Consider the following 14,486-nt stretch of genomic DNA (forward strand, 5'->3'; position numbering starts at 1 on the left):
AAATTCGATCCCGAGAACGGACTAATCAAATTAAGATATTTGTAAGGATGTTAAAAATATTCTGATTGGTCGATTTTTACGATCGTTGGAAATTGATCGGCGTTTATAGATATCGGTCTTTAGTCATTATTTTTTCTGGGTATTTTTGAAATTTAGTAAAAATATACCGTAGAGCTTTGAGGTTGATTTATAGCAATTTAGGCAGAAAATTTAAAGGTTGCTATCTCAAAACTGTTTCTCCGAAAACAGGCCTCCGCAATAAGGCCCAACAGCAACAATTATACGTCTAACTGTACCTACTTATCAAAATTCCACCTTTATACTCTCAAAATATAGTCTTATTTTTATCACAGCAATTCTCAATTGGCTTTGTCGTACTCCAGGTATAGTGGCGTCGGTGCTGATCGCGATAATCCTGATAGTGATCATAGTGCTCAAGTACATAGTGTTCAAGTTCGACCCCTCGTACAAGGTCACCGAGGACAAGGGCTACCAGCAGGGAGCCAGCGCCGCGCTGCTCGGCAACCAGGTTTGATATAATACAATATTAGACCCTAAACATATTTTTTTAACTGCAAAAAAATATTTGCTTCTGATTTTTTTAGGAATAGAATTTATTTTTGTTCTAGATATTAAAAAAAAAGTAAACGACGTGAAAGTTTTTGGTATGCAAAGTGGGATTCATAGAATATGAATATAGACTGTTGTATCGACAATGTTATAAGCTCTCTACAATATTTTTTTTATTAGCAGCGCTCAGCTCGATAATTCCTTCATAGCAATATGCAACGTATTTTGTAACGTTTACTAATGTCTCATTATACCTCCCAGGCTCACTCCAGCTACCAGAGCGGTGCCACGATGTCGGGTCCAGCGCGTAACCTGCAGCCTCTCCCTCTCAACCGCGCCGCTCCCCCCTCCCACCCGTCGCACCCGCCCCCCCTCGCGCCCCTCCCCGCGCAGCCCATCAAGCGGGACGGCATCAAGGAGTGGTACGTCTAAACCAAACACTATTAGGACTGGAGGCAGCGGATAAGCCGATGGGAGCTGATTCATTCAGGTGAATTGGGTGATTGTGAATACCTGGATGGTTAGTTTAAGACTTAAAAAACTGATGAATGGAGAAAAAAAAATCAAAATAAAGTAAATTCATAATTAAACAGGATTTTACACAGACTATGAAAGTAAAATGAATTAATAAACCTCCTCCACTATAAGGTTCAAGAATTACCACGTCCTTGAACTTTAAGACTACTCCTGCCATCCATTATTCAAAATCAAAAGAGAAAGTGACGTTAAGTGAGATGTGAAGTGAATGTCAAAAGTCCTAGAATAGTGATGTCAAAGGACATATCAAACTCGAGTGAAGTGCAGACTATGACGTAGTTGCTTCGATCTAACCTCGCAGACAGTCTCTTCACATGTTTCCGTTGGACCTTCAAGATTAAAAGATATGTGAGAGCTAGAATTTTACTAAATGTTCCTGGCAATAACAGCCCCTTGAATGTGATAACAACTCGACACCAGAGCTCGTGTCGCTTCATTGTGATTGGTCGATAGATCATGTGACTCACACGTCTCTCGACTAATCACAATTGTCACAATAGGGTAGCTTTCTATGTCTGATTTTGTACATTATGTTATATGTAACAAAAAATAATACATAAAAAGAAAGTTGATGTGACATCGGAAACAAAATATTCAAAATGAAAGTAATCATGTTTGAATTATTCTTCTAAGCAAAATGGACGTGGGTCTATGTATCATTTTCTACGCACTAGGCATTTTGGCCGGTTACACTCGGTGACGTCACAGTTTGCTATTACTGTTATTTAACAGGTATCACTTTTACCAAATTTCAAATCTTATTTTTTTATGAATTGTGAAAATCTTTTCCGTTAGATTTTAGATTGTATATTTTAAATCAATAAATTTGAGAACAAGTAGTCAACTACTCTATTAAACGACACAGAAGCTCGTGACGTATTAGTTATGTCACATTCTAAGGCCACTGATATCTTGATGGAAACGTGTGAACCGACTTAAAGATCGCTGAACGTTCAGAGGCTCTAGTGGATTAAGTAGTGTAAGAAGTAACACCGACTGATTCGCAAGTGTTTGTGATGGTGTAAATATTATTGTAATTGTGACCACTTGTGCGATCGTATGGGTTCAATGTGGAGTTATGGTGCTTGTTTTATTAGTACAATTGTGATGGAAAAGTTTGAAGCTAAGACATATTGAATGTAAGGTTAGCAAGGTTTCGGATGCTAGCAACCAAGCACATTGATGTCACATCGAGTACTAATAAAGTAAGTTTCTATAATGTATAAGAACTAGGTATCCGACTGCTAATCTAACTTCATATTTAAACAATAGCTGACTTAAAAACTGCTATATTTTAACTAAATTTTTTACTTCCGTTTAATGATTCATTAAAAATTTACTGTAATTTTTTTATTCTCAAATATTGATTCAAGAAATTACTTGATATTTTAATGTAAATTTTCTTGTTTTTCATCAGTCGGATACCATCTTGGAATTGCATAAACCTACGTTAAAATAACAGTTTATTTTGTTCTAAATGCTATTAGTTCCATCACCACAGGATAGCTGTTTGTAAATTGCTGACTAATGGATACGCGACGTTCAATTTTCTAATCTATTGCCTTTGATAGTTTAAATTAAGGATAATGTTATTTCGTTTGGTGCGGGTTTGTGTCGGATTGTGAAAATATTTCTTGTTTTTTTTTGTTCAAGATTCTAGTCATTATGGTTAAGGTATTACGGGTTATTTTTTGTTAGTTATTAGTATATTTTATATTTGATCTGTTGTTCTTTAATTTTTAGTTAAAATATTGCTTGAGTTCAACTATATGATAATTTGTAACTTTTGATTTCTTTTCTGATTTAGAAACGTCCGATTCAGATACAAACTCACAACCAACACGAATGTTAAAATAAAAATCAAAATAAATCGCTACAACTGAGCTGCCATCAAGCAAATGATGCATATCTTTCGTGTGAAGACTTACTATACAATTTCAATAATCTTTCCTATATTTATTAGATGATATACAAACGGACGGGTAGTGGATGATATCGATACATAATCATGTAAGGGCGTGGTAGAATGGGGGTGTTTGGGTGTATTTTGATGAGTAACTAGTTTATTGTTGGATTTAGAGTATAGGTTACTTCATTACGCGGTTTTAATGAGTTTTTCTTTGTTTTAAAGTTACATTTATGTCATTGTTGTCTATTATCTGTTTGATGGTGTTTATTGTTTAAATTACGTTAAGATTTCTGTTGTTTTTAAAGTATTTGAAACGTCAATTTCGAGTCTATTGTAGCAAACAAATCTTGTTTCGAAGGGTTTCAGCAAAAACCTTAATATTACTAATTATGAAAATTGATGAAATAATGGTTTATGATATCAATTTAATTTAATTTTGCATAGAGTATTCAGGTCTGAATTTGTTTATATGCTCCATCCAAGGCCTACAATTCATTATTTACAAATCATGTAACACCAGCATCAAATAGTGCCATAGTCGATATCATAATATATCGAGTTGATACAAGTTTTTAATATCTTCACCCAAACACCCTCGAAGTTTGTAAATTATCTGTAGAGGGCATTATCTACGAGCTTGTAGATTTGGTACGGATTTTAACCATAGACAAGGTAAATTTAAGTTTAAACGTACACCATTTTGTATTAGAATTATTGAATGTATTGTAAAGAATAGTTGAATTTTATTTTGTTTTCTTAAATGTTTACGGTATTAGTAGTTTGAAATGGAAATGAGCAGATAAAAAAATATTGGCAAATTAAAGATTTATTGTTGATTCGATGGAAATAGAACGACTTATTGTTATTTATTGCAATTTTAGTAAAGCATTTCAAGTTATGAAAATTAAATCGTAGCATAATTTTAATTTCATTTATCAGTAATCATTTTGAAATGACAGAAGTGTGGCCTAAAACGAAAATGGAGCGTAAAACAATTAAAAGAGAAAGATTAAGCATTGTAAGAAATTAAAGCAAAAAGTTACATTACACCGATAAGTGATGGAACTGAGGTAGATATGGCATCACATGTATACTTTTGAGACACCGTCATTTTCATTTTAATATTACGTCTGAAAATCAACGCTCGTTTTCAACAACTTTATAATGATGAAGCAAGGTAATATTCAATGCTTTCCACTTCATAATACATCCCCTCAAAATATCTTTAAAGGTTAAAATAGAGAACCGAAAATGGGCTTAAACCCTAACAATTATAAAATCTAGATTCCTACCAGGCGTAATATAAAATCCTATCTCAGTTCTAAATATTTTTTTATATTTGAAACCCAACCATCATTGCATGCGATTTCCTCTAATCATACAAATGCTTACATTTTAACATTTAGATAATACATCACCGTCCCGTTTTCCTCTTTCCGAATATCAAAACTTGAATTAGCTTTAAAACACGGGACTTTTCCTTATACATGTTTTTGATCAGCGAAATTTGAAGAAACGACAAAAGATCCATAGAGAATAATTGTGTTTGAACTATTTGTTGGATTCATTTCTAACATGATACCAAGGGTCTTGGATTTGTCATCATCATCATCAGCCGCAGGATGTCCACTGCTGAAACATAGGCTACCCCCAAAGATATCCAGATCGACCTATTGTAAGCCACCCGCATGTAACGTCCTCCTGCGACTTTTTATTAGGTCATCTGTCAGGATTTGTCATGCCCTAACTTAATTCTGGACCTAATGGTTGAAATGACGTATATAGTTCAAAAATAGTTTTGAAATTTTCTTCGCATCGAAAGTCTAACGCTGCAACTCAAACGTTTATACGAAAATAAGCCCGTACTTATAAAAAATACATAACTATTTATATAGATTGTTATAAAGCACAGGTTCTAGGTGATTGGAAGTTGCATTTATTGTAAATAGTTAAAATAATTATAGTGTAAGCGGTACAGTACGGTGTATATTTCACACTCGTTTTGCGGCACAAAATGTTATTAACAATTTGTTTATGTGTCAATTTTAGTGGTAATGTTTAAATGGTTAAAGTTGATGATTTGTACCGTAAAATAATTATTATTGATATTGGAATAATAGTTGTTACTACAGACGCAATCATTGAGGGTTGTGACTTATAAAATTGATGCTAAAGAAAAATATCTTAATGTATTAATGTAATCTTTAGTATCTGATTCAATGTATTGTGGACCGTCAATAATTATCTATTATATAACTGATGAATGGATAATGGTTGCGTCTGTAGAAGAAACGGCGTTCATTTTGTTACATTTGTAACCGAAGTTATTAAACAGGATTCCCGTTGGACCAAGTTTTGTTTCTTGTAAAAATCGTCAAATTTCAAAACATTAAATAATATTATGTAAATTATTTGTTGTTTTATTGTTTGTCCCACAGTTTTACTGACGAGTTCGTCAGGTTTAATTAATTACTAGACGAGCGGCGATAGCCTAGTTGGGAGTGAAGCAGATGCGGGGACGAATGTCCGCAGGTTTAAAACAAGGGCACCCACCTCTTACTTCTAAAGTTATGTGTGAATTTGTTGTAAATGATTGCTTTAACGGTGAAGGAAAACATCGAGAGGAAACTTGTATAACTGAGAAATTTTCTAAGAATTTTGAATGTATGTGAAGTTCCACAATCCGCATAATTCAGCGTGGTGGACTAGGCCTAATCCCCTTACGATAATGTAGGGAGGCCTGTTCCCAACAGTGGGACAGTATATAATATAGGGCTGATAATTTATACTATATAAGCAGCTCGACTGGTGGTGAGAGATGTCTCCTGTCCATAAATAAGAATAATGCCATACGAATTTTGAATTACAAAGCACTGCATGGCACTGCCTGCAGGTGATAGTCTAACGTGTATGTAAAAGTTTAAAAAAAATAGTTTCTAGACTCTTCTGGAAGCCAGCATCGGCAGCACGTATAACACTGAGCGGAGATAGGTGTCTCGGAGAGCACTAATTAGTCTTAACCCGTAGTGTAATTAATCAAATAGAGGATAGGGAGGAGTTGCAAATATATTTTTCCACTTCCCTCCAGAGCAAAGTGGGAGACAAAATTATTAATAAATATTTATTTATTAGTTTATTATGAAGACATAGGAAAAATAGAAACGGCCAAGGCAAGATCAAGGAATATTAACTTGTTTGCAGTTTCGTCCTTGTTAAAAGCCTTTTTCGCTAAAACGAATTAGTAGGCTATAATGGTTACTTTATATTAAGGTTACTTACAATACTAGACCATCAAGTTTCCCGCCTAATGTTAAATGCGTCAAGGTTTGCCAATACTTACTTATATTAAAGAAACTTTTCTTCACAGTCGTACACTTCTGGCAAAGTGGTCGTGATAATAGATCATCTGAAAAATTTGTTGCGGTTTTTGTGAGATTCCATCTCTCTCTATTCATGGCACTATGTGTACACTCAGTAACGGAACACTTCGTACACGATTTAATGACGTCTTGTCCTCTTCTCATCACCAACAATCGTTTCAAAGAGTTTTCATTTCGAATGATATTTGAAGATTCGCATTTACATAACCGACGAGTCTTTGATGTAAAGATCTTTCAGGATATGCGTTAGTGCAGTGAGCAGTCCACAATTTTTAGCATGCGCCCAGCACATCTCAAGGGCGTCAAATTTCTTCAGCTGCAGTTGAGTAAAAACAGCCTAAATTTCATCCTCAGAAATACGTAGGTACTATTTGTTGATATTTTGATAGACAAATGAATATACGTGGGCGAATTCGCATACAAAGCTTTGTATCCATTAATAAGGTTAGGTTTGTTCATAAATCGTTTGTAAGTACCTTTAATAGGACAATTTTCTAAATGTCATATATGATTGCTTGAACTTGATAAAATATTTTCAAGGATTTAAAAGTCAACAATTAGATTTGTGTTTTACCCGACTATTTGAAGAGAGTAATGTTCGACTGCTTCGGCGTATTGCAGTGCGGCTGCAGTTTTGAGGTCTTGGGTTCGATCTCTGGTTCCGGTAAATTGATATTGGTTTTATATTCGGTATTAGCCGGGGGTCTGGAATCTGTCCCCGATATGGTGATAGGCTCGCCTCCTATCACATAATGAGACGGAATACACTCTCGGCGAAAAGTGAGTGCACCATTGCGTCTTTGCCCTTTCGGTCATAAAAGGTGTGAATTCGTGTAATGTTTTTGTCTTATTTTTACCTTGCAAAGATGTGTAGTCAATTTTTATATGCTGCATTTCAAATAAAATGTAGTAACTGAAGATTTTTCTTAAAGATATTTTAAACAAATCCTATTCAATATAATATTTTTTTTAAACCAATCCTCAACTGGTGGTAAGGAAACGTTGGTTCTAGAACAGGGAGTAGGTATTTATGACCGAAGAATAACTACAGTGTTTGTTTGAACGCGCTTATCTCTGAAACTACTTGATCTATTCTCAATATTCTATCACTGATAGAACTTGAATTATATTATCTTTAAATAATATACGCTATTTGTATCGCTTTTTGTGCAGGCACATAATATCTTTAGAATTTTGAATTGAGTCTTTAGAATTACAATGACTTCGTTTCGATCGTGTAATTTACCGATGCACTGTTAGTTTGTCACAAATAAAATTTTATGGATTATAAAGTAAATTTAATGGTTTTGCATTTGCGTCATTGTTATTCTAAAGGTGATATATGTATACAACACTAAATACATTATTTTACTGACGGATACGGTACAGCTTAAACTCGTCTGTCTATAAACTTAATATTTTGCACATGACGTTCTTATATTCAGACATAGGTAAGTAATAAACAAGTATATTTCAAAATTCGTCTTCTAAAAATGTTTTATTCCTCTGGGGACACGGCTAGTAAATGAAAAGCTATAAACTTAAAACTACCGCTGCCATTTACGGAAAACTTCGATAGTTGTTTTAAAGGTCTCTAGGGCGGGTGCAACAATTTTACCCCTAAGATAATTCACAGTTACTATACAGAAGTCGCAATGCCATTGTTTTATTTGTACATTTCATATAATAAATATTTTACACACACACGTATTTTGTTCCTGAAGAGGTAGGCAGAGGCGCAATAAATGCACTCACTTTCCGTCTTGTGTATTCCGTCCTATGATGTGGGTGAACCTATTGCCATATCAGGCACAATTTTCAAACTCCGGACTGATACTGAGTAGAAAACCCAATATCATTATTTTACCGAACCGGGATCATAACCGACCTAATCAGTCGTACCCTAATAAAACTACACCACGGAGGCAGGATAAATAGTTTCCTTGAGATATTATATTAATCAAATATTATAAAACAAGTGCAGTTGAAAACGCGGAACCCTAAGCCATCTACACTTACAGCGATAATTGAAGTTCACGGCAACCAAATTGCCTCACTATTTATACAGAAAACTGTTCCATTTCTTTCAGAATCATTACACAGATGTGCGGAAAGATGCGCGCTCATTTTTTCTGTTATTTACCATACACGTCGCGTCAGCTGCTGGCGAAAATCCATTACTAATGGCAACGCGGAACTCTGATCAAATAGCAAAAACTGCTGAGTGCGTTTTAAAACTATCTGCTAAATACTTTGTGGAGAAAAAGGCGTTAAGCGGCAGCATTGTGATAATAAACATCAACTCTTATTATTCCACTACGCAGAGGCTACTTTTGCAGACCATACACGGAGGTATGAAATATTCGGTTATGGTAAAGGACTCTTTTTACCCACACGCGAACGCCTCCCACTTTCCTGAAAAAGCAAAAATTACATGTTGATTTTGGAAATGAAATCTGAATTGGAGGAGGAATATACTGCAGTTAAACAAGCTGCCGACTTGGAATCCTTTGGCAAAAGCTATGGTTTTCTACCAGCTAAGGGGTAATGAAGTTGGAGAAGATGTAGCTATTAGGTTTATAAATGAATTGCGTGAATTCCAACTATTTAAAACAATCATTCTGATTCATAAAGAGGAAAAAGATGAGGTCATTGCTTATACTTGGAGACCGTACAGCGATAACAACTGCGGTGGGAAATGTGAATCAGTCTACATACTTGATAAATGCTTTAACAATACTACAGTGAAAACCGGTTATAGCGACAGCGAAGGGCCCACTGAATCTGGACGCTATATCCGATAGTCATTATAAACAATACGCATTTTATATGAATTTATTTAAACGGACCTTCATATTTAGTCGTTATAACCGATGCGTCGCTATAACCGGTGTCATTATAACCGGTTTCTACTGTATTTATGAAATACAAATGCCAGCTGAAATGTTTCCTCAAAACATGAAGAAGTGTCCGTTGCTAACATATGCTGTAGTTTCAGAGCCTTATGTGATGCCGCCGGTGCGAAAAAATAGTCAATGCAGACTTATGACGATGTGTACGAATTCAACAAAGGAGCAGAAATTAATTTAGTGAAGATTATTTGCCAATTTACAAACATGACGTTGGTAGTTAGAAACTTCAGATCGAGAAGAAAATTGGGGCCATTTATCCAGACGGCACGGCTACTGGCGCGTATGGTGTACTTAGAAATGGCACAACAGACTTAGTAAACGGCAATATAGAAGTTACTAGAACTATTCGCCGCAAATGGTTCCATCCCACGGTGAGTTATACAAGATGAAATGACATGGTGTACCCACACAGGCGCTCACGTGGGATAACCTGGTTATAATTTTTCAATGGCAAACATGGCTCGCTACTTTAATAAGTTTATTAATTATGGGACTGTTATTCCACTATTTTTATTACAAAGAACACGATAACTCTACCAAATGGCCAACAAATTCTATACTCATGACGTTCGCGATGTTATTAGGATGGGGTGCGAATTTCGACCCTAAAAGCATGACGTTTAGAATTCTTATATTCGGATGGCTGTGCTTCAGCATCAACATGAGCATTTCGTACGAATCATTTCTCAGGACATTTCTTATGCATCCACGTTTCGAAAAGCAAATAACAACTGAAGCAGAGCTCATACAATCTAGCCTATCGATCGGCGGTAGGGAAATATATCAACAGCATTTTAAAAACAATAATGCCAGCTCGTTTTACTTCTATCGGAAATACAGAACGACGACGTTCATAGACGGTATCAGGCGTGCGGCGTTGGAAAGAAACTTCGCCATCGTTTCCGCGCGACGTCAAGCGGAATTCCAAGACCAAAAACTGGGCAGAGGTGCGCCTTTGATTTATTGCTTCCCTGAAGAAAATAACTTGTATAAATACGGTGTGGTCTTGCTCGCTAGGAAATGGTTTCCCATGCTCGAACGGTTCAATATGATAATAAGGAGTGTATCGGAGAACGGTTTGATAGATAAATGGAATGAAGAGTTGTTTATTCATACGGCTTCTGGGAGGGGGCGAGCGCCATTGTGCCGCTGAGTATCCAGCACTTGTTGGGCGCGTTTATGTTCATAGGTTTTATGTGTGTTATAAGTGTGTTTGTTTTTTTGTGTGAGTTGCTATCTGAGTATTATGGGAGGAAGCGAAAGGTTATAAAATGTAGGCCTTATATTCCTTAATGAGATCGAGGATTCTTGTAGAAGTAATTTTACTCATAATTAAGTAGAGATTATAGAAGTTTGAATATTTTCCTCTTACTATATCTATTATAAAACTTAAGGATTTTAATATTTAAGAGTTATATTACAGGCACAAAAGCACTTTGAATTTCAATAAATGTCACGTTTGAAATAATGTGTTTTATTTCTTTAAATTTCAGTAATTAGATAAATTATTATCACACCTCTTTAATTTTTCAGGGGTAGGCATTTCATCATTTTTCACACGCAAATTTTAAGCTTGGCGAAACTGACAGTCTCTGTTATCAAAAATTTAATTTGACGCAAAATTTCTTTAAACGTTGGCATAAATACAGTAAAATGTTGAAACATTAGTGTGAGGTAAATAAATAGGGTAATATAATGAGTTACCTCAATTTTAAACCTTCGCGATGAAGTCGTTTCATAGCTAATATTAAATAATTGTCTTATTGGACTGTTTCTTTTTTGTAGAGTTTTTAGTAGCGCTTACGATTCTTCGACAAAAGGAGACCATAATAAAAAATCTAGAAACAACTTTTCTAAAAACTACAACTTCACACTCAGTCAACAACTAAAAAATATTTACGTGGTAACACGAAACTCCTCTCGGGAGATACGTCCATTACACGTCCAAAATATAACATTCAATTCAACTCAAGAACACGCTGAGAAATAAACTATGAGATATCCACGTCCGATGTATTTATGAGTAATTTTTGTAGAATATTTTATAGTAAGCAATGAGAGGTATAGGTATACTTGTTAAAAAGCCGAGGAAAGAAGATAGTTTCTTTAGAATTCAATTTGGCTTTGATGATATTATAGCAATAACAATTATTAATTTAATAATGCTTATTTTTATTTAATAAGTTTAAATTATTCTTAGTGTCATAGGCATATCAAGCAGGCGATATCTAGCTGCCAAATTGCAGTTATAAATCGGCGTCCACGAAGACGCGTCCCACTTCTTTCTTTAATCGTTTACAGTGTGCGTGAACAGCATAAGTGCATAGGCACACTACGCTATACGCGATGGATAGCGTCGGTGCTGAGGCTGGGATAAGTCCCCTATCCCGTGACATCCCGCAATACACCCGTTCAAAAAGTGGTGGGGCGCGTCTTCGTGTATGGAATGATCTATACAGTTTACTGCAATTTGCAATTGTGAAATACAAATTAGTTGTACACGTTTGGAAACAAAGCATTGGTATCAATCAAGTACGTCGCGTACTGTTAAAAAATTGGTCACTGTAATAAACAGTAAATATTTTTGAAGTAGTTTTTTTTATTTTAAGTCTAAAAGATTTACAACACATATTACTTACATATTGTTGATATTGTTAATTCTAACGCAGCACTTAAATGTACGCTCTCTAATTTTCTTTTCAAACTAATATAATAATTTAAAAACATTGAATCTGATAATTTTTAGCGGCGTCTCGTTATTTTATTCTCTTTGTTTGTTCTTTGGCTCATTCAGTCGCAGCTTAATGAACTCGTAACGCGGTTCTTTCAACACATAAGTGTGTTTCTAGACCGGAGCTAGGGTTCTGCTAAAATATCATATAGATTAAAATATAAATTGCAGAATGTGTTAAAACCCGCTATATTGGCTCACGTAAGTGTGTCGCGTTTCGCGATCAGTCAGTGTATACATATCTGGATCTAATGGGGCGGCATAATTGTGTCGACTGTTGAGGGATAATCATCGCTTGTCAGTAGTCATGCTATTGGATCACTAATAAGGTCACTTTGCGGTGCATGTGTAAAAAAAGTAGTTTGGCCATAATTAACATGTAGACGCATAATACGAAGAAGGTTGATTTTTTTTAATGAGTTCTGCATCCTTAAGCGGAGGTAAGGAATTTAACTGTAGCTTGTAGAAGTTAGGTAGGTTTGAATTCTAAGATGCATGAATGGAAAAAAACAGTTTATTTTTAACGTCTTGCTAGAACAAATCCACAGTATTACGCAATTTAAATAGCTACCGTAAGAATGCTTATCTAAAGTTCCTTATTGCACTAATCTCCAATTTTCTTAAATTCGTTCTGATATCATCAAACGGTTACTGCAGCTCTATCCAGGGTTGTAGGTTTAAAACCAAATACACTTTTATGTTGCTCGTCTTTATTCTAACAAAATGACGACACTGCACATGAGTTAGGGTTTAACAGAAGTTGATTGACCAAAAATTACTATAATTTAAGATTCATAATCTATACTGTGGGAACCTCTATGCAATTAAAGGATTCATTCGTTCATTCAAAATTCAACGTCGTTTTCCAACCACTTGCTAATTCGCTTAGATGTATAATGCAATGATCCAAAAGCAGTTTATTTAGGCTGTGAATCATGAAGTTCTTTGTTCTATTCTAAAATCCAGCGACAATTGCATTTATGATTCATAAACACACATTTTGACCCATACTCATGTCCACTAAGCAATAGGCTATATCACATCATAAGACAGATATTTTAAGTTCAACAAAATATCGAATAGTTGCACTTCTTGTTAACCTTTTGTAGATTTATCTATTGTAACCTACGTTGATAACTCTATCAGAAGTAATAACAGTAACAATGAAAAAGGTTTGTGAGAAGACTGACTCTCGAGATACAGTTAACACTAGTTCGGGAGACATGGGATATAAAATAAAATGTACATTTATGTAATTGTGGCAATTGTAAGGCTAATGAAACTTTAAAGTTAGGATAGCATAACCGACGCTTTACTAATAAACAAGTTGTAAATAATTGTAATTGTTGTGAATTGGATTAAGACTTGTATGATTAGGTTTATGCTGTTGGTGTTTTAAAGACTTTGTTATCACGGCTAAAGAGTTGATGGTTAGATTTGGTTCACTTGTTCACATTTCCAAATGTTAGGTTTGTTGGGATGAGAGACGGTTCCGCGCATCTGTCTCAGTACAAGGCCCCTAGGCGCCGATGAAGCTACTGCGGATAATACTATACTCCCGTGTATTTGGCCGTAAGACCGATGAAACCAACATTACCGTTTCATTGATCACCAAGTGATGGTAGTGATAACGCGTTTTCCCCGCGAAAAAAAAAGGTTTGTTGAGACGAAGTACGCGAGTTCGAATCCAGGTCACACACCTACGAATTTTATAAGTTACTTTTAGTCGTGGTCAATAATTATACACGGTTTAACTGTGAAGGAAAACATTGTGGGAAAACTTACATGGCTAAGAACACTTCATAATAATTTAGAAGGTTTGTAAAGTCTATGAACTTGCCTACGCCAGCGTGGTGGACTAAAGCCTAAACCCATTATACTAAAGCAATATGTAAGAACTCTAGCAGTAAATTATTTAAGGACAGATCAAAGATGCCAAAACGGCAATATAACTTTCAACCCTCCATTCCGTGCAAGCATCGTGCGGAACCCTGAAAAATGAGCACTTCCTAATTAACCACGTCACAAAGCCGGTGTATGGCTTAATTAGTGGAACATAATGTACCAGTGTAGTGTAATGGAGATAAGTTTACACAAATGACGGGGAGCGGTGCACGCGTGGCCCGGTTGCGTTGACGGGTTATGGAAATATTAACTGACAGATATAAAAAAATATCGGTTGTAGATTTGCAAATAAAAAAAAATAGAAAGAAAAACATTTATAAATAATGGGACGCGCATAAATATTTATCAACAAGATAGAATATGAAAGAAAAAATAAACCAAGGGTTCGGGCGGCGAGCATACAATGATCCAGTCTTTTGATACGTTTGAATTTGGAAACATAAACTGGCAGTTACAATTTTGAATTTGGAACAGTCAAAAAGAAAAAGGATGAGATTTTACCAATCTTCGAAGCATTTGCTAGATTCAGTTGTTGATTGGAG

The 14,486-nt window shown here is 35.3% G+C and overlaps 2 protein-coding genes across 2 annotated transcripts in view; both read left to right on the plus strand.

Moving 5' to 3' along the window:
- The window catches only part of LOC115453163 (neurexin-1), a 199,510-nt gene extending 198,227 nt beyond the window's left edge, over window positions 1-1,283 (plus strand). Inside the window, 2 exon segments of the mRNA XM_037438235.1 lie at window positions 384-529; window positions 832-1,283. Of these exon segments, the coding sequence (XP_037294132.1) occupies window positions 384-529; window positions 832-1,002 (317 nt within the window). The 3' untranslated portion in view covers window positions 1,003-1,283.
- Window positions 1,284-1,744: 461 nt separating this feature from the next.
- Window positions 1,745-10,539, plus strand: LOC115453487. Its single transcript, XM_037438237.1, is given in 9 exon segments — window positions 1,745-1,750; window positions 8,487-8,817; window positions 8,820-8,863; window positions 8,865-9,136; window positions 9,312-9,432; window positions 9,435-9,531; window positions 9,534-9,687; window positions 9,689-9,712; window positions 9,714-10,539. Coding segments are annotated over 9 exon segments (1,797 nt in total). The 3' UTR covers window positions 10,462-10,539.
- Window positions 10,540-14,486: the final 3,947 nt, after the last annotated feature.

The sequence above is a fragment of the Manduca sexta genome, chromosome 13 (assembly GCF_014839805.1).
Source record: "Manduca sexta isolate Smith_Timp_Sample1 chromosome 13, JHU_Msex_v1.0, whole genome shotgun sequence".
NCBI classification, from domain to species: domain Eukaryota; kingdom Metazoa; phylum Arthropoda; class Insecta; order Lepidoptera; family Sphingidae; genus Manduca; species Manduca sexta.